The sequence below is a fragment of the Corvus moneduloides genome, chromosome 25, assembly GCF_009650955.1.
Source record: "Corvus moneduloides isolate bCorMon1 chromosome 25, bCorMon1.pri, whole genome shotgun sequence".
Taxonomy (NCBI): domain Eukaryota; kingdom Metazoa; phylum Chordata; class Aves; order Passeriformes; family Corvidae; genus Corvus; species Corvus moneduloides.
The window spans coordinates 5,045,569-5,065,437 of NC_045500.1; the positions used below are offsets into that span (position 1 = coordinate 5,045,569).

Here is a 19,869-nt window from a genome sequence, read left to right on the forward strand (position 1 = left end):
TGCCAGCAGGCCCTGAGCATCCCCGAGCACACGCCTGGGGTTTGCCAGCCCTGCCTCTGCACCCCCCTGCACCCCAGCGCCGGCTCCCGCTCGCACCTGGGACACAGCCCCCACATCTCCCCCCGCTGCCCCCTCAGCCCAAACCCCCCTGAGGGGGCCCCACACACTCTAAACCCACTCGTGCCCCGCTCAGCCCTGCACAGACCGCTGTCCAAACACCCCAACATGGGCATGGGGTGAAACCAGGGCTGCGATGGCTTGGGACAGCCAGTGGGGTGACAGCTGGTCACAAAGGGTCGTGCTAGGGGGTGTCCCTCCAGGGCTTTACGCCCAGCACACCCTCCCCCCTGCAGCTCATCCTGCAGGACCTGGATCCCGCTGCACCTCCACCCCCCCAGCATCACGCCTGGCTCCCTCCTCGCTGTTACTCACACCTCTCACCCACCACAGCACTTAAACACGAAAGACATATGGAAATGAGTGGCACCAGCAAGAGTATTAATTAAAAAACCATCTGTTGAGCCAAGGAGAGCTTTCCCCACCCCTCACCAGCTCAGGGCTGGGACAGAGCTCAGGGCAGGATCCAGGCAGGGGAGACCATGGGGCTGGGCCAGGGGAGGGCACGAGGAGTTATCCATGGAGCCAAGCTCCTCATGGAGGTCTTAAGTCATCTTGTCATGGAGCAAAAGGCACGTGGGACTCACCCAGCTCTCCCTGCATCCAGCTGCCTCCCCTCCCTGGGGCAGTCCCGTGAGCAGGTCCCAGCCCAGGCCCGCTCTGTGCAGCGCCACACAGCCCTTCCTCCCTAGAGGGGAGCAGAAGGATGTCCTGGGAATGACTCCGTTGCTGTTAAACCCCTTTCTGCTCAGCGGGGCCCAAACTGGTGGCCATGCAGCAACCAGCAGCTGCTGTGGAGTCAGTTCAAGGTGGAAGGAAGCAGAGATGGGGCCCATTCACATCCCTCTAATCCCCAGCTGGGACCCTCCTGAAGTGGCCTTGTCCACAGCTGTGTCCCCATCAGGACAGTGGCACTGTCCCCACTCGCTCAGGACAGCGGCAGAGAGAGCCTGTCCTGGTTCTGTCATCTGTGTTCAGGGCCCCAGGGACAGAGCAGGCAGCAGAACCTCTTTGCATGACAGGAAAACCTGTGTGATTCCCTGCAAATATACTTTTAATTACCCGTGGCTGGTCCTGCAGCGCCCTCAGCAATGCCACCACATGTGCTCGAGACCTTCTCCTTCCCTGGGGAATAACGCTGCTTCATCAGGAGCCAGAGACGTCCTCAAGGGGCACAAAGCTGTTCCTGGCTGGAGCCAAATCTCTCTCTTTGTAGCCTCAAAATGCTGGGAGGAGAAGCCCCTGGGGAAAGGGGCTCTCAGAGCAGACCACAGACCCCCTGGAAGGAGCAGGACCAGCAGCCAGCACGTGGAACAGCCCAAGGGAAAGATTTTCCACGTGGGAGACAAGACCTTTCCCCACTCTGCACTCCTAGGGAGGCTCAGGGCAGTTTGACCCACTGGATTCCTCAGCAATGCTGAGCCCTGCAGCCCTGGCCAGGCCCCTGGCATGGGGACAGGAGGCACATGCCACACTCCTGATGGCCTCAGCAAGCTCAGAGGGCAGCTCCACCTCTCATTCAGGGCCTGGAATTACCCGAGAGGGAGAAATCCCCACCTGCAGCACTGAGGGACAGGTATTTTGCAACAGGCACAGGTGCTGCCTCTGCCCTAGAAGGGGGTCTGGGCCTCCTCGGGGAAGCCGCCAGGCAAATGGGTGCTGGCACCGCTGTCCCCAAGTCCAGCTGCAGGAAACACACGCAGATCCCAGCAGCTGCTGCTCCCAGAGCATCCCCTGCCTCTGGAGAGTCCTGGGATGAGCCAGCCCTGCACGAGTGAGTCCAGAGCATCTCTTTGCCTCGCAGATGGCAGCCTCGGGACAGGCAGAGCTTATGGAAGGAGCACAGCAATGGAGACGTGGTGAAGGGAAGCAGAACCCAGGGTGGAAGCCTCCCTCAGCACAGGGCCAGTGGCCACAGCCCCGGGTGGCCCAGCTCTACGTGGAGGAACCTGAGGAGAGCAAAGACAGCGGATTTTAAGCTGTTTGCAGCCCTCATCTCCCAGTGCCAACCTTCCCCACAGACCAGGGAGCCACAGCTGGGCAGTGCCACCGCCAGGACTCACCGCAGGGCACGTGGCAGTCGCACTCGCAGATGTCACAGCGCTGGAACCAGCGGGCCCAGCCCGACAGCTTGGTGACACAGGCCGAGATCTTGATGCAGCCGCGATTGAGGAAGGCTCCCAGATGCGCCTGGCTGCCGCAGGACGAGGAGCACTTGCCGGTGATGTCCCGCTCGCTGATCTCGATGCGGCCCCGCAGGCAGATCCCTGCAGGGGCAGAGCCCATCGCGGGCTGCTCACCTGGGGGACGTGCTCGCCCTTGGGGACGTGCGTGCAGCGCTGCTGGCGAGCGCTCAGCGCGGCAGCCGCGGTACTCACGGAGGCAGGAGGGCTTGGGGGTCCAGCGGCCGTCGGACTGGCAGGCGCTGGCGGGCTCCCCCAGCAGCAGGAAGCCGGGCCGGCAGCTGTAGCGCACCACGGAGCCCACCCACCAGTCGTTCCCGTGCACCACCGAGTTAAAATCCGCCTCGGGCCGCCCGCAGTTCACTGCGGACAGGGATGGAACCGGGGCTGGCAGCCTGGACAGCCCCGGGAGTGCCCCGGGCTGCGTGCCCGCGTGGCCCGGGCTGCTGGCGGCACTCACACACCTGAGTGTGGCACAAAGCCCTGCAGCACCCCCGGGGATGCCCCGTCCTTCCCCCCGTGGCTTTACCTCTGCAGAAGGACTTGTAGCCCAGCCAGCAGCAGCTGCCGTTCCCACACTGGCTCCTCTTCAGCTCCTTGTGCCTCCCCTTGCAGCCCCCCACGCAGATGGGCGCCGTGCCAGACCAGTAAGTGTCCAGCTGTCCTGGGGCCGCAGCGGGCAGGGCAGGGCTGAGCGAGGCTGGCGGGACACCATTCCCACAGCCGCCCAGCCCTCAGGGTCCCACAGGGTCACAAAAGCTCAGCCCAGCCCGCCCCAGCCCTTGCTGTGGTGAGGAGTGCATCCACTCAGAGCCCAGCTCCCAATTCCCCCGTGCCAAGCCTTGCTCTTGCTCCTCACTGGGGAGGACTGGTGCCAGCAGCTCTGGGGCACCCCATAAACCCCCTCATCATCCCCCAAGGCCCCTGTTACCTTCTGGGTCCTGGCAGGAGACCAGCGTGGCCAGCACGGTGAGGAAGAAGAGGCCCAGTGCCATCATCTGCCCTCCTCCCCTCGCCCCTCCAACCTCAGACCCCTCTCTGCTCGCCCAGGAGAAAGTGAATTGGTTTCCACACACACACCCAGGCCGGGGGATGCTGCAGGACATGGGGGGAGGGAGGAGACATTCCCTTTAATGCCAATCCTCCTCCAGCAGATAATCTCTGGCAGATTACCCTGCACCTGGTGGTTAAAGGGACAACTCCCAGCCACTCCCAGCACCCAGCACCCACTCGAAACCCAGCAGGATGCGGGCACAGCCATGGCTTTGGAGCACATTGGAAAGAGGGCCAGGCTGGAAGTGCTGCGAATGCAAAGCTGGCACAGGGCCCTCCTCTCGAAGGCATCCTCAGCCCAGCTCTGCCAAGGCCCGGGAGCAGAGGCCAGGCAGGGACGGGAAGGCTGGGCAAGGCCACGCTGAGCACCAAGGGCAGGGATGCTCTGCCTGGAGCAAGGAGCATCCTCCAGCAGTGGGGGCTGTCAGGGACAGCCTCTGCCTCTCCCTCAGGGGTGCTGGGATCAAGTGGTTTCCTCCGGCAACCTGGAATTCCAACAGCTTTTGCTCCACTGCTTGAGAAAGGGACACGAGGGGATAAGTCAGCATCCAGCCAAGACCAGCAAGGTGCCTCCCTGTGTCCCCCTGGGCACATCACCTCCACACCGAGGGCAGGGAAGGCCTAAGTGTCACTCCAGGGACCCCAAATCCATGCTGTCCTTGTCCGAGCACTCAACAAAGGACGAGCTGGCTCGGCTCACAAGCCCAGGCTGCTCCCTGTATTCAGACGAGGCCGGAGCAGGCAGCAGACAGCCCTGGGGGAGGCAGCAAAACTCAATCACACAGCAGCAACAGCGCCAGAACTAAACCTGGCCTTCCAGTGCCACCTCTGGGGAGCAGCACACTCCAGTGGTGCCTGCACAGTGCCAGGAGAGCCTGGCAGCTCCTCAGCGCCCACCTCCCACACTGCAGGCATCCCAGTCCCATCCACCCACCACAGCAAGGCTGGCAGGGATGGGGCTGAGCAGAAACAGACACCAGACACTGCTGGGCCCAGCAGCCTGATGTTTATTTTCTTGCCAAAGTACACTTAGCTCAGCCAGGAGCCCAAACCCCAATGTGGGGAGGACACCCAGGGCATGATAAAAGCAGCAAGAGGCTCCCAATGTCCCAGTGCTGCAGTGGCCTGCAAGGGACAGCACCTCCAGCGCTGTCCTCCCAGAGACCAGTGCTGGTTATGGGATCAGGGAGGGAAACACCACCACCAGCACCAGGTGAGACAGGAAACGTGTGCAGGAAGTGCTGAGGAAGGCATGAAATCCCCTGGAGAAGAGGGCAGGACAGGCCTGCCAAGGGCCACACACCTCCCCAGGGAAGAGGCGTCAGCACCAGTGTGTGCTCCCACAGCCTGCAGGGCTCAGCACGGGCACAGCTGGTGACCAACTGCCCCTGCCAGGCCCAGGCCAAACAGCCTGGAAAGGTGGGAGAAGCTCGACAGGCCCTAATCCCCAAAAGGAGGAGGCAGACAGCTCCCTCCAGCTCAGATCCCTCGATTCACACCTGGGAGAGCTCCTCCGTCCCTCCCCTGTGCCCATGCTGACGAGAACCAGCCACCAGCGAGGCCGGGCTGAGGACAAGCCCAGCCCTCTCCCCAAGCACTCCCCCAGCAGCACAGCCCATGGAGGTTTAGGCTCTCCTCATGCAGCCCCTCACACGATCTGGATGCCCAGCTCCTCTGCTGTTTTCTGCAGCCTGTCCATGACGTTCTCCTCCAGCTCTGCAGCCAGGGCTGCTGTGCCCTGCTCCTCCGAGGCCGTGCTGGCCATCACATAATAGACAGTCTCGCTCTGGCCCTGCTCGTTGGTCCTGTTCACCACTCGGATGATGGGGCTGCTCGTGGGGCTGCCTCCTTGCTCCGAGGAGGAGGCAGCCCCCGGGCAGGGGCTGGGCCGCGCTGGCTCAGGGCTGGCAGCAGAGCACAGGGCTGGGGGCACCTGCAGCTCGGACATCCTGCTCTCTGCCAGGGCAGGGTTTGCTGGAGGCTCCAAGAGGATGCCCTGCAGGTTGCCCTCACCCTCAGGCAGCACCACGCACTCGCTGGAGCCATCCAGAGCCTCCCCACGCTTCTCCCTGTCCTTGAGCAGCTGCTCCGTGAGCTCCACGCTCTCGTAGCGCACCAGCTGCAGCCTCATGTAGCCGTCCTCGTGCTCCCTGTACCTGGGCACAGACAGGAAGGGTCAGCCTGGCACGCTCCCCTTCCCAGGAGATGGGGAGCAGCCAAGGAAAGGGCACAGCATCCCAGGTTTCAATCCCAGTGCTGCACAGATGGTACTGCAGCCACTACCCCCAAAAGCAGACCCACGTGGCAGCTCCTGAGCTTTGATGCCAGGCCTCAATCACCTCCCCAGCCCACCTCCTTCCACCTCTGTCTCACTGGGAGCACTTCAAGTCCATCCTCTTCCCCTCCCAGCTTCTAGGCTCTGGAAACCCTTTGGAGTTTCCTAGAGGGTGCAGCAGAGGCTTCTGTCACAAGACTGATCTCTCTGGAGGGGGACACCTGGACCCATCCCCTGCCAAGCTCAGAACTGTCCCACCAGAGGCAGCTGTGATGGCACCACTGCCACCCAGCACTGCTCAGATCCCACTGAATGTTTGCTGCCAAGTGCCTCCCAGCCACTGGGAAATGGGTCTTGAGCACGTTTACAAACAGCAGAGCCCAAGCACTGACAGCACAGCACAGGACGCAGCTCCAGCAATCCCTTGCACTGGAGAGGAGGTACTGAGGAGCTAAAGGTGGGCAGTACCTGAAACGAGGATGTCCCGAGGGCCACTTGAACTGGTGCTTCTTCCTGAGGTGCACGGTGAGGTTGTTTCCCCGTGTGAAGCACTTGTCACACACGTGGCACTTGTACCGGGGCTCCGAGTCACCCTGGGGGCAGAGGGAGCGATGTCAGCACCCCACAGGTGCATGGAAGGAGACACAAAGTTCTCTGAGAAGCCTGACATGGGCTATCACGGGCAACGTAAGCTCTGCTGCCTCCCCACCTCGTGGACTTTCCTGTAGTGCAGTTTGATGGAGCAGAGGGAGCGTGCAGAGAAGGTGCAGGCCTCGAACTCGCAGCGATACGCCGGCTCCTTGCTGTGCGTGTCCAGGTGCTTCCGCAGGTCAATGAGGTTCTTGCAGCTGAGGAGACAGCGAGGGGACAAAGCTGCAGCACACACACACTCACACAGGTGCCTCTGGGAGGTCTGAGGACAGGGCCAGCGCCGGCCTTCACCTGTAGTCACAGTAGTCACACTTGAAGGGGCGCTCCTCGCTGTGCCGGAAGCGGATGTGGTTGCGCAGGGAGGAGGGCAGCGGGCAGGTCATGTCACACAGGGGGCACTTGTAGTGGTTCACTGGGCCAAAAATGGGGGGAAACGTCACCCCAGAGCAGGGCAGAACACACAGCCCACAGAGGCTGGGCTGGGAGCAGGGGCCTGCACTCACCGTGGTTCCTCATGTGGTCGCGGAGCAGCCTCTCCGTGGCAAATCTCTTGGAGCAGTGGGAACACTGAAACCTCTGCTCTGCAGCAGTGGGGACAGGGAGGGAGGGCAGGGTGGGGAGGGGAGAGGGCAGGGCAGGGAGAACAGCACAGAGAGCAGTGAAGAGAGGTGTCACAGTGGGGCTGGGTCCCTACAAGAGGAACAGTCTCCAGTCCTGCCTCTGCAAGGAGACACTGCCCGGAGGACACGGCCTCAGGCTGTGCCAGGGGAGGTGCAGGTGGGACACCAGGAGGAATTTCTTCATGGAAAGGGTGATTAGATGCTGGAAGGGGCTGCCCAGAGAGGTGGTAGAGTCCCTATCTCTGGTCAGGGCGTGGCTGGCTGACAAAGTGAGCATCAATCACAGGCTGGACTCAGTCTCAGAGGTTTCTGATTCAGGAATTCTGTGGCTCACATCAGTCAGCAGAGAAGTCAGGCTGTCCCAAGCACACCCTGCCCTTGGCTCACAGGGTACAAGCAGCTCCAGCAGCCCAAATATCCCAGCCCAGGCCTCCCCCAGCCCTCCCCGCCCCGGGGCTTACGGTCCAGGGCGGTCTGGCGGCGGATGTGGTCGAAGAACTTGGTGTTGTTGGCAAACATCCCCCCGCAGGTGGGACAGGCCACCACCTTCTCCTGCGTGTGGCTGCGCAGGTGCTCCCGCAGTTTGCAGCGGCCCTTGAAGCTGCAGTCGCAGTCTGGGGAGGGACAGCACAGCTGAGAGCCCTCCCATGGGTCACAGCCTCGCTGGAGAGCAGCTTCTGCCTCCTGTTCTGGCTGGCAGGGCTCCAAAATCCCCACAGAGGGGGGTGAGGTCACCACAGTACAACCAGTGTGGGCCCCCCACCCAAGCAGTTAAGGCAATTGCACAAACACAGGAGAAATTCATGAAAAAAGTTAAAATCGAAAGAATAAACTGCAGCCTTTTCTCCAAGGCATGGATTACATTTAAATGGGAAGTTCTGCACTAAGCACTCAACTGATTCCCTGAAGGAAACTCTGCAGGAACATTTCACAGCCAGAACCATGCACACAGCTGGTTCTGAATATCAGGGGGGTCTCTGAAACCTGTTCCCCTGTTTGCAACCCAGCCCAAAGCTCTCAGGAGAAGCTCTGCAGGCTCCCACAAACCTTTCCAGCCACAGAGCACCACGTGGTTCTCCTTCCCCGCTGCCTTGTACTCGGAGCAGAAGCTGTGATCCTCCACATGCCGGTAGAACCACTCAGGGTTGTCAAATGATCTCTGAGCGGGGCAAGGACAGACAGGACACGGTGAAGAGCCCAGAACAAGCCCAGACGCTTCCACACAGCTCCAACAGAGCCAGCAGGCAGCTGTGCAGGTGTCCAGGTGAGCTGCAGCACGGCAGCACCTCCCCTCTCACTGCCACACTGAGCCCCCTGCTCTCACCTCACAGTACTCCCAGAGGCACAGGAAGTTCTCCTGGATCTCAGGGATGATATTCCGGCTCTGGAAGTCCAGCTGGCAGTGGCTGACGTCCGCCTGGCTCTGCAGGGCCCTCAGCCCCCACTGCTTGAGCTTGGTGTGGTAGCAGTGGAAGTAGACGTGGCGCACCAGGTCAGCCGGGCTCTCGAGGGAGCAGAAGCCACAGTCCTGCCACAGGCACGTGTACTCCTCTGCAACACAGACAGACAACAACCCCTGCAGCACAAACCACCCCTCTGCAGCACAAAAACACAGCTCCAAGGGTCTCTCCAAGCAAATCTGCCCTCCAAGTAACTTTACTCTCCAAGCAAAGCTCAGGTTCCCGCAGGTGGACACACACCCCGTGTGTTCTCCTGAAATCCCAGCCCTGCAACACTGCTCTACTCAGGGAGAGGAGGAAAAAGGCCAGAAGCTTTCTCTTGTCAGAAACACACAGGGTTATTTAGGTTGGAGAACCCTCCAACATCATCGGGTCCCAGCTGTGCCCCACCCCCACCCTGTCCCCAGCCCAGAGCACCGAGTGCCACCTCCAGCCCTTCCTTAGGCACCTCCAGGGATGGGCACTCCAGACCTCCCTGGGCAGCCCCTGCCAAGGCCTGACCACCCTTTCCATGGGGAAATTCCTGCTGGTGTCCACCCTGAGCCTCCCCTGGCCCAGCCTGAGGCCGTTTCCTCTCCTCCTGTCCCTGTTCCCTGCGAGCAGAGCCCGACCCCCCCGGCTGCCCCCTCCTGTCAGGGACTTGTGCAGAGCCACAAGGTCCCCCCTGAGCTCCTTTTCCCCAGTGCCTTACCCAGTGGGTCCATCTCGTCGCGGGGCTCGCCAGGGAGGTGCTGCTGCAGGTGCTGCGCCACGTGCCCGCAGAACTCCTCCATCTCCGAGGCCACGAAGGAGCACTGCTGCCACTCGCACTGCAGCACCACGGCCCCTTTACCGCCGGCCCTGGCGGGCGGCATGGCCAGGGTCGCGCAGGGCTCCCGTCGCCGCCCGGAACCGGCCCCGAGCCCGGCGGGACCCGCGGGGTTCGGGGAGAACGGGGACGCGCCCTCCGCCCACCTCTGCCCCGCGGGGGGCCCCGGAACGCGACGGACCGCACCCCCCCCCCCCCCCGCCAGCCAGCCAATCACAGCCGCCGCCGCCCGCCCACCCGCCAATCACCGCGCAGGAACCCGCGGCGTGCGCGCGGCGGCTGAGCGGGCCCGTCGGGAAAGGGTGCCGGGTTACAAAGGTTCCCACGTTCTTTAGGTCCTCGGGATAATTCCACGGATTAATTCGGGTTCGGGAAAAAGCCTATCCCGGGAGCCAGGACCGGTTTTCACTGCAAGGAAGCTGTGGCTGCCCCATGCCTGGAAGTGTCCAAGGTGTTAGACGGAGCTTGGAGCAGCCTGGGACAGTGGAAGGTGTCCCTGCCCATGGCAGGGGTGGAACGGAATGAGATTTAAGGTTCCCTCCAACCCAAAGCGTTCTGTGACTCCAAGTTAATTTTTGGTGCTTCCGGAATAATTCCTTGCTTAAACAAGAGTCCTCACACTGAAAATCCATCCCAGCCAGCACTGAACACAAAACCCACCAGCTCTGCAGCTCCTGCCGAGAGATAACACAAGGAATTCTCTTTGCTCGTCCATCAGTAGGCAGCTCGGAAGGACAGTTTGAATTAAACCCACGCTGACTATCCCATCTGCCGTCCCAGGCTCTTTTGTTACCCAAAGCTGAGGCACAATTCTCCAAGTTTGCTCTGGCACAGGTAAATGCCTTTTTAAAAGCAAATGTGGGCGTACAGAGAAGGCCCAGAGCGCATCGTGCCAACACACAGCAGCTCCTGCAAATCCCACCACACAGCCCAGCTCTGCCCCAATGGGAACGGAAAACATGGGCCCAAATCCACTAAACAATCCAGGAAATCTGGGTGGGATGATATTTCAAACAAAAACACAAGGCAAGAGGTTTTCATCTCAAAGAAGCCTGGCTGAGCTTTTGTTCTCTCTCTGGTTGGTTGCACTTTGCAACCAGCACAGAAAACACCTGAATGGGGCTGGGGTTGAACTTGAACACCCTCACCAAAACACATCAATATCCAGCCCAGAAGACAAAACTCCGTGCCAGGAGGCAGCTGGCAAACGCAGCCCACTGCTGACAGAGCAAAACCAACCCTTTTCTGGGCCACTTTCCATCTGCCCCGGCCCACCTGGTGCTTCCTGCCCCTTCTGTTACCTGCCAGCCAAATCCCAGACACCTGTGGGCACCAGAAAGGGCTGGGAAAGAACAGAAGGGCTGAAAGGAGAGTTGTTTTTATATAGAAATCCATCCACACACTGGGAAAGATTCCGCACCCAGGGGCTCGAGTGCTCCCTGGGCTTCGTGGTGTGGAGTCCTCCCGGTCCTGAGCAGGCAGAGAACCCGAGTGGTTCTCCAGGTTAAAAACATCAGGAATTATTCAGGATGTTGTTTCAGCTTGCCTTGCCCAGACACGGCCTTGGCCAGATGCTGCTCTTGGTATTTTTTATTTCCTCCGAAGGAAAAGAAGAATTACACTTTAAAAAGAATTACACATCAAAAAACCCTTCCCCAGGAAGGCAGGACACCTGAGAGGCCGAATGAATCTCCAGGCCAGCGCTGGGGAGAGCTCATGGAATGAGCAGGAGGGCAGGATCTTCCCTAATGGCCCCGCAAGCTGGCAGCAGGCTCCACAAGGAGGGAGATTGAATTAGGAGCAGCATCTCGGCGCCAGGCTCGTCCTGCCCCTGTAAGATGAGCACAGCGATGCTGCACAGAGCCAGCCCCCCCGCTCGGGCACACAGCACCCCAGAGAGCCTCTGTGCAAGCCCCACTGCAGGGAAAAGGCTCCCTGCCAGCAAGTGTGGGGACGTGTCAAAGCAGGGTTTAAGTGGCAGTGGTTAAAGAAGGGTTTAAAGGCTCCATTCCTTGGTCAGATGTTGCACAGCCAAGCCCTGCTGCCGACAGAGGAGTGGCCGTGGCAGTTTTGGCCACCAGAACCTTTAATCTGGGTCCAGCAGCTCCTTTGCTGGCTGCTGTTCCCTCTCCTTGTTCCCTCAGCCCCTCAGAAAGGGGAACCCTCAGCTGACAACAGGGAGCCAAAGCCAGGGATGCTCCTGCCCCAAACTCTCATGGAGCTTGTCCTGCTCCCTGCAGACTCCAGGCAAAGCCCCCTGGGTTCCCAGGCACAGTTTTAGCTGTGGAAAGCCCAGACCAGTCTGTGAGTCCCAGAAAGGCAGAACTCCTGCCCAAGGCCTTCAACAGCTCGTGGGGATCTCACACAGGACAAGGTGCTCATCCCAAGCCTTGTTTTTCCAGGCAGATTCCTCACCTGTAAGGAAATCGTTCCTCCCCGCAAGGCTTGCCAGCCTTTCACTTCAACCCGAGGGTTTTCTGTCCATAAACCTCTGGTTTTCATCCATGAAATGTCAGCTCAGACAGGAAGGAGGCTCCTGGGGAAGGATCTGCACTGACCATGCAAATTGGAGTGAAACACAGATCCAGGGATTTGCATTTAAGCAAATCCCAAACAAGGTACGGTGCTGGAGTCATCCCTAAATTCTAGAAAACCCATTTCCGCCAGGCTCAGCTGGAAGTTTCCCAGGGAATTATGAGCACAGGCTTCACTCTGCTCTGGGAAGCTCATGAGGGACAGACCTTCCCCAAATTCCTGCAGGATCCGGGAGCTGGGACTCGTCAGCAGCACCAACAATGGAAACAGGTGAGTTCCAGCACCTCAGGTTTTCCCAAGTTGAGGCATCTTCATGGCAATATCAGGGAAAGAACAAACTGTGCTGTCCTTGGGCTCCTATTGAAAAAAAAAAAAAAACCACAAAAATTGTTTAAAGCAGACAAATGACATCGGAAATGTCCCAGGAATTTAATGGCATCCATTAGCACGCTCTGCCTTCTCCAGACTGAATTGCTGCTCCTTCACACTGCAATGGTTTTTTGGGGTTTTTTTTTCCAAAAGGCAGTTAGATCAAAGTGATGTGAAATTGGATTCAATTTGCTTGGAAATGATACAAACTCAGGCCTGAATTAGCATTTTCTGCCCCAGTGCTGCCAGTGGCAGAGTTGTCTGAAGTTCTGACAGCTCAGCATCAGATGCCTCAGGATAATTCACTGGAAGCAACAGGTTTGGTGGTGTGGTAACTTCAGACCAGGGTCTGAGGGCTGAGCATTGCTTAATTAAAACCATTTGGGCAGAGGAATGAATAACTGAGGGTGTGAGTGAAGTGACTTCACCAGCACAGAGCTGCGTGTAAGGGTGGAGGGGGATGGAAATGCTTTCCTGATGCCTTGAGACCACAGTAAAGGTGTCAGGAAAACCCCTGCAGAGCATCAGGCTTGCTGGAGTCCTCTGCAGATTCCTGGGAGAGTTGATGTCCATTTTGGGCCACTTTTGCTGCTTTTTGGTATGAGATTCTCACCTTCACCTCTGGTTTTGGGACTCCATCCCTTGCTTTGTGTTTGCTTTGTGCCTGGCCTTGGCTGAATCTGTATGGTCAGCACTCAAACACCAAAATAAAATTCCAGTTGCCCAAATTTGCAGCTGCTATGACCCAAAAAAACCCCATCTGGGGCAACGCCAAGCCAGCACTGTGCTGTTTGAACCCTCTCATCTCCCCTTGTGTGCGTGTGTGTGCACACCTGGGGCCACAATGCCACCAGAAACGGAGCCAAGGGACACATCCTGAGGCACAGAAGAGCCAAATGATCAATTCTAGAGATCAAACACATCAGCTGTGCAGTGGCAGTTTGTGCTCCTGCAGGAGAGCGTGGCTCTGTGTTTTCCAAGGGATTAGCTTCAGTTAGGGGTTATTTTCCGGGATAAGTCAATAAAAGCCCACATGGAAACTCCCCCCTGGCTGTGCAGGTGCGAGCTCTGTGTCCAGGCCAGGATAAAAGAGCTGGCCCCGCTATTGTCCCTCAGCTCTGCACCCTCCCTTGTGCCACAAGCTCTGTGCACAGCGTGGATCTCCCAAAGCTCCGTGCAGGCACGGGGAGAGGGCAGGTGCCTCATGCCAAAGCCACCCAGAGCTGTTTTGGGTTGTGCTGTGTCCCAGGCAGGACAAAAACACAGGGCCAGAGCCTCCAGGTGCCACAGCAGGGACACTCAGTGCCTTCCTCGATAACCTGGGTAGAGCAGAGCCCTGAGTACTTGCCTGTGGCTGCTGCGGAGACAAAACAGGCTGAGCCTTTCTCTTCTTGAGGTCCAGAGGAGCCTCTCCATCCATCCAGAGCATTTCCATGGGATCAGAGCTGGCAGGGAGCTGTGCTGGGAACCAGCAGCTCCACAAGGGCTGAGCCACAACCCCTCTGCTGAAAGAAACAGGGACTGAACAGTTAAATAAACATTTGCTGACCCAAACGGGAAATGTGTGGGATTCCCTTTGGAAAAAGAAAAGCCAAAAACCACCAGGCAGAGAGGGACCTGCATGGAAAGGGTAACACACACCGGTCTTTCCTCTGCTCTCACTGTTGGGCTCCCGAGGGATGATTTTCTACTAATAATTGCAGATTTCTATTTTTCCTCCCTAACTCGATGCCCAGAGGTGATGAATTGGCTTCTTCCAGCTGCTCTGTGCTCTCCCTGAACCCTGCATTCCCTCAGTCCCTGCAGATTTCGGCAAACGCGTGTACCAAGGAGTGCGAGTGAAACACACGGTCAAGGATCTCCTGGCTGAAAAACGATCCCGGCAGAGCAGCGGCTCCCGGTTCAGTGTGAGTCCCATCCCCCCACCCCCTTTTTAACCCCATAAAGTCGTGTCATCCCATCCTCTGCTTTCAAGAGAGTTTGGGGCCCTGTCAGTAGTAACAGAGAACAGCAAAAACGTTTGCAACACTAATGCTTGCCCCAAGACATCGATGATGGCTCTGTGATTTTTACATCTGTGAACCCTAAATGCCTCAAAGCCCTTTTTTTCTCTCCCTTTTCAAGCATAGCAGTGATGTTAAATTCCTCTTTCACATCCCACGTGTGACACCTTCCCAAGTCAACTTCCTTTTCCACCAGCTACACTTGGACAGTGCCCTGAAAATAGCTGCTCTTCCCCTAATGCCGAGCTCCTTCCAGCTCCTCTCAGAGTGCCAGGGGGAGCTGCAGGGATGTCATGGGCTGGAAAGAGGCCAAGCATCAGCTTGGAAGAGATGATTTCCTCTTGGAGTGGTTCTATGGCAACAGGAAACCCAAGTCCTACTACACTACATTGTTTTTCTCCTCAGTTGCCAGCCAGAAAAGCAACGCTGTCCCCAGGAGGGGACACAACATTGTGATGCCAGTACGAGGTGGCATCCAGTGGCACAACGAACCTTCCCCTGGGTGCTCCTGGGACTCACCTCTGCTGGGCAGCAGCTCCTCCCTTCCAGGCTGGCTGGGAGCTCTGGGACACTGACAGAGGAGGGGGTGCTGGAACTGTGTCCTGGAAGGAAAGAGACGGAGCAGAGCCCTGGGTTACTGGCAGCAGAACACAGAGATTGGGGCTTCTGATGCTTTTCCCCCCAAAAGCCATTCACCTCTGGCTTCTTTTTGCTGAGGAGACCTCACAGGGACTTACTTGAGGGTTCTGCTCACTGTGACTTTCATGCCCGTTAACTCTGTGCAACAAAACAGGCAGGAAAAACCAGGATTGGGCATCACCAAACACAGCAAAATCCAGCCACAGATCCATCTGCAGAGCCTTGAGCTGCTGCGGGAAGGCGGAAGCCCCCTGAGCCATGGAGAGGCACTGGGAAAGAGTCATTTGGAAAGACAAGCTCCCACCAGGCAGAAGTTTAGGAAGAGTTCCTTGGGGAGCAGCAGGAAGCAGCTGAGAAAACAGCTCAGAAAACAGCTCCTGGTTGATGATATCACCATTTACCTGCTCCCTTTCTGGAGGCGGCAGCTTCAACAACCACAATCAAAATCTCCTGGAACTGTAAAATCCTCCTCGCTTTATTGCCCTTGGCTTTGTGCTCCGCAGCTCAGCAGTTGTGTGTCTCTGCCTGATGCAAAACCAGCCCTGCTGCTCCTTCCCTGAGAGAGACAAAAAATTATTGTGCAGGGCAAACATCCGTATTTGCTCGGACATATCATGAAAAGAGCAGCTGTAAGTGCAGCTCTGTTTGTCTGGCAGAATACGACCCAGAATCAAAGCCAGTGGCAGATAACTGAACACCCCTTTGTCTCTTGATGATGTGGGGTAATTTAGCTGCATCTTTTGTTTCAGGGTGATCTTTGCTCCAGAAAAAATCCCTCGGCCGTTGTTGGTGCGAGCAGAGGCCGCTGGAGGAGGCCTGAGCTGAGCAGGGAAGGTCAGGGCTCAGCGGAGCAGAGCTTTGGGCTGAGGGTTCAACAATTTCCTGGCAGCCAGGCCCTGCACACATCGAGTGATGGGAAATCAGGGCGTGCTGTGAGGAAAACCACACCGGATCGGGGATTCTGCACCAGCTGCAGGGCTCGGGCCTGGGCTTTAGGGAGGCTCTGGCTGTTCCTGTGCATAGGTATGAACCTGCAGTTGTCCTCTGCAGGGTAAAAGGATTCCTGTCTTCTCTGAGGTGTGGAAGTGGATTCCTGCACAGGTGAAGCACTGCAATGCTCTGGTTTAAAGAGAATTCATTGCTGGGTGCCCACAGACCAGGGCCAGACACTCAGCAGTGCCCTGCCCAGGCTAAGCTTTGCTTTTTTGGAGAATTTTTATTCCTTCAGCTGCTCTACTACAGACTGGGACCAGAGAAGTGATGCCCAGGAGCCAAAGCACTGCCAAAGAGCAGCCAGTGCAGAGCCAGGTCATTATTTTGAGCTGGATCCTTGCATTTAGGCATTCTGTAGATGAGTTAGGAGGCAGTGAAGCAACAGAGCTCTCTGGAGTAATCCCAGGCAGGATCTGTGCCTGGCCATGGGCGAGGCAGGCTGAGCCCAGCTTATCAACAGCTGGACACGCTCTGGGCCCCAGGGAGGCTGAGCAGACCTGCAGGAGATCCAGGCTCCCCATTCCCATGGCATGGAGAGGAACCAGTGTAGGGAGGAAATGAACTAATGGGTTTCAATTAAGCCTGATAAGGAGCAGGGAAGGGAATGAAATGCAGGGCTCAGCTCTGATGAGCCCAAGGATGGGCTGCAGCAGAGGCTCCTGCACTCGAGTTAAGGCAGGTAAAGCCCTCAGAGCTCCTGGCACCTCTGTGACTCTGCACCACAGGTGTGTGCACAGAGCCAGGCAGTTCAGTGGCTGTTGAACAGACAGGATCAAAGATTAAATCCTCTGATAACTGGAAATGATCCCTGCTGGAGCCTGCCAGCCATGCCCAGGGACCTTCCTGTTCCTCCAGCAGAGCATCCCAGCTCCCATCACTGCAGCCCCTTGTCCTTTGGGCAGCATCTGTGCTGTGTGAACCTCCCAGCTCGGCTTTTTCCTCTGAAAGTGACCTGGATGCTGAGAGAGGACCTGGATTTGCATGTGATGGCTTTAGCTGGGGACAGGTGCAAGCCCTGCCCGTGTGACATGAACGCTCCTCTGTCCACAAGCCCAGGGGCTCCTTCCTGACACCTCCTGTCACCTCTGCAGCGCGTGTGGCCTGTGCAGGCTCAGAGCTCATTTCCATGACAGAGCAGGGAGCAGCTGCAAACCTTCCCTTGGCAGTAAAGGGAAGTCCTCAGAGCTGGCAAATTTAATTCAAATCTAAACCTCTAAATTTGGTTGCCTGCTACAGCAGGAACCTCCTGTTTGCACTATGCAAACTGGACAGAGCACTGCCCAGGGGACACAGAGCTGACATCAGTGCAGCTCGGGGCTCTGGATTCCTGCCCTGGAGATCCCAAAAGCAGAACTCAGTGGGATTCCAGAGGAGAAGATGCCTTTGCCAGGGTGCTGTGGAAGGAATTAGGCACTGGGAGCATCAGGGGCACTCCGGGGGTAATTCTCCTTTACCTGGGGACCAAGAGGACATGATGAGGGTGATTGTTATTGCTGTAGGATCCAAATAGGATCTAGGAACTCTCTTTCCACACAGCCTGCTTGTGCTGCCAGGAGGGGCCAGGTAAAGCAGCTCCGGAGCAGCAGACCCCGCACAGCTGAGCTGGAACACGGGCTGGAATCTGCCCACTTTGGCCACTCCAGAGCTCAGATCTCACCTTGTCTGGTTTGTGCCAACACCAAAAGGACTCCTCAGCATTCTGCCTGCTTTAAGGGACGCTGTGGGACAGGAGGAAGAAGCCAGTTATCTTGATACTCCTCCTCTTATCAGCTCTGCACAAGACCTTCAAAATCTCTGCTTAGCCTACATCTGTTAATACCTCCAAGGCCCCGGGCTGGAAATCAGGGAGTTAAACCCTTCACAGCACCCAGGCTCAAATAATGCACGTGAATTACACTCGGAGAGCTGCCTTGCTTTGAAAAGTCATTTTTAAAATGTTTCTTTCTCTTTTGCAGGGCAGCACCAGCACAATGCAGTCACCCTTTGGCCAAGTGCCAGGTGAGGTTTTCCCTCCGCAGATAAATACCTTCCCTGCAGGTGGGAGGGTTGGCACAGCCCTGTCTGTTCTCCTCCAGAGGATGTGAAACAAGCTCTGCAGCGAGGCCACCCCTCAGAGAGAGCCCAGGAGGAAAGTAATTAAAAGAATGGAAAAAAGAACAGCAATAATCTTGTGTAAAATCCTCAAAGACAGTAATTAAAGCACTTCCCACCTCTTTTAGCAGAGGAGCCACACAGAACCCATCCTTTTCCTCCTGTGTTTTCCAATTTTCCCTGGAGCTGGAGAGAGAAAACAAAATCAGGAGCTGACCTGTTTTATTCCTTGAGCTCTCATGCAGGGAAAGGGGAGTGAGGCTGGAACCTCCTCCCCAGGGGAGCAGAACAAGGCAAAAACCCAGCCTGGCTAAGCTGACCTTAATCTCCCTGCCCTCCTATTTAAAGCTCTCCAAACACGTTTGGTTTGCTGCAGTTGGAGGTCACCAGATGGAACCCAAAGCACCTGGGCTCACACACCTGTGTCGAGGCAGGATGGATTCCTGGGTGATGCTGGACAGAAAAGGGCTCTGCTTTGCACCCACAGAGGTGCCCATAGTTCTGTGGCTGCTGTCAGAGTATTTCTTACAGTTTCCCACCCTTTTTTCTGGCCCCCAGGCTCACCCACCACGGCTGGGTACTACGGCGTCCGCAGATCCTTCCCGGCCGAGCTGGATTTCCACAGCACCAAGCAGTTTGTCAGTGATGTCTACTCCTCCCCTCTGGGCTCCAAGCCCTTTTCCTGCGACTCCTCTGTCCCCCAGGGCTACCCAGCCCTCCCGGAGCCCTATCTCAGCGAGCAGTTCGGGGATCACCGTGCTCCTCCTCTCCCAGCTGGCACCAGCTCCTTCTTCAGCCCTCCGGCCGTGCCCCCTCTCCTGCCATCCTTCCCCAACGACACGGGGCACTTCCTGCTCGTGAGTGGCTCGATGGTTCCGTCCCCCAGGGCAAGGTCACCCCATTTAAATGCGGGGTTAAGTCAGGGGCACTCGTGGGGGAAGGATGTGGCTGTTACAGGAGCAGCCACAGCAGTGGAGCCGGACTCTGGGGGAAGGTTTGCTCTCTTTGGTCCCATCTAATTCTCTCCTCTTCCTGTTGGGGACATTCCGCTCTGCTCTGAGCTGGACACCACTCCCAGGCACAGAGTGGGATTGTTGGGGTGCCCTAGGCAGGGCCAGGAGCAGGATTTGATGATTCCTGTGGGTCCCTTCCAACTCAGGATATTCTGTGATTCTATGATTTGACGAAACCCTCCCTTTCTAGAAACAGCCCTTGGTGACTCCAGGCTGTTGCCTGTCCCTATCCCTGCCACTTCCCAGGAGCCAGCTCCACTCACACACCAGGACAGAGCTCCTGGATCCTGTAGGATCAGGGCTGGTCAGTCCTACTGGGACCCTATTCCAGGCCTTGCCCACCACTGACAGGACGGATGTTTCCTTTCAGCAGTTCTAACACCAAACACTGCTCCAGAGCCACAGAAACCCTCTGAGTGTTCCCAGGGATAGACGTTCCATTACTTGCAGGACAGGCTTTAGTCCCTAAAGGTTTTTCTTGCCTTCTCTCCCTGTTTCCCTGCAGAGAGAGCCCTGGGAGCAGACCTCACCCGAGAGCCTCAGCCAGGCTGACAGTGCCTGCTCAGACCCTCTGCAGGCACTGCCTGCCAGCTCCAGCTGCCTCTCCCCGCCTGAATCCGGAGGTGTTTCCCCGTTCCGAGGTTCAGGTTGGACCCCGGCCATCCCTGGAGCCCAGCCCTACCCTCTGCACCCCCTTGAAGATGTCCACTACTCCCCCAGCTACGCGGCCACCTCGCCCTACAGCTTGTCCCCGTTCATGGCCGGGGCCAACGAGCCCTCCAGGATGAGCCACCTGTGCCCGGAGCAGCCCTCGGAGGCACCGCACCTTCCCGACCACTCTGCCTGGGCTAAAGAGGATGGAAGTGCCCTCTGGGGGACTTACGAAGGCAGGAGAACTTATTGAGGAGAGAGAAGTGCTGGAGGAAAGAGAAACAGACCGTTATTGAAGCAAATTTTACACTCCTTCCTAAAACTGCTCCTTCAAACGTGATGCTCTGTGCTCTGGTTAGAAACACAACCCCTTGGACACACCACGTTTAGCTCAGAGTGGTGCCTTCT

At 57.6% G+C, this 19,869-nt stretch overlaps 3 protein-coding genes across 3 annotated transcripts; 1 reads left to right on the plus strand and 2 right to left on the minus strand.

Moving 5' to 3' along the window:
• Positions 1-1,795: 1,795 nt before the first annotated feature.
• On the minus strand, positions 1,796-4,235 carry LOC116455729 (complement receptor type 1-like). Its single transcript, XM_032133954.1, has 5 exons — positions 3,232-4,235; positions 2,830-2,964; positions 2,496-2,663; positions 2,181-2,384; positions 1,796-2,066 (listed from the first exon to the last, which is right to left on the minus strand). Exons 1-5 carry the CDS (start codon positions 3,404-3,406, stop codon positions 2,053-2,055), a joined length of 696 nt encoding a protein of 231 aa, XP_031989845.1. The 5' UTR covers positions 3,407-4,235; the 3' UTR covers positions 1,796-2,052.
• Positions 4,236-4,340: 105 nt separating this feature from the next.
• HINFP (histone H4 transcription factor) lies at positions 4,341-9,321 on the minus strand. Its single transcript, XM_032133953.1, has 9 exons — positions 9,051-9,321; positions 8,224-8,450; positions 7,947-8,058; positions 7,361-7,513; positions 6,783-6,860; positions 6,571-6,691; positions 6,338-6,476; positions 6,097-6,221; positions 4,341-5,509 (listed from the first exon to the last, which is right to left on the minus strand). Exons 1-9 carry the CDS (start codon positions 9,211-9,213, stop codon positions 5,002-5,004), a joined length of 1,626 nt encoding a protein of 541 aa, XP_031989844.1. The 5' UTR covers positions 9,214-9,321; the 3' UTR covers positions 4,341-5,001.
• C25H11orf53 (chromosome 25 C11orf53 homolog) lies at positions 9,212-19,714 on the plus strand. The gene is made up of 5 exons (XM_032133575.1): positions 9,212-9,469; positions 13,817-13,978; positions 17,662-17,704; positions 18,356-18,654; positions 19,316-19,714. Exons 1-5 carry the CDS (start codon positions 9,212-9,214, stop codon positions 19,712-19,714), a joined length of 1,161 nt encoding a protein of 386 aa, XP_031989466.1.
• The last annotated feature ends 155 nt before the right edge of the window (positions 19,715-19,869 follow it).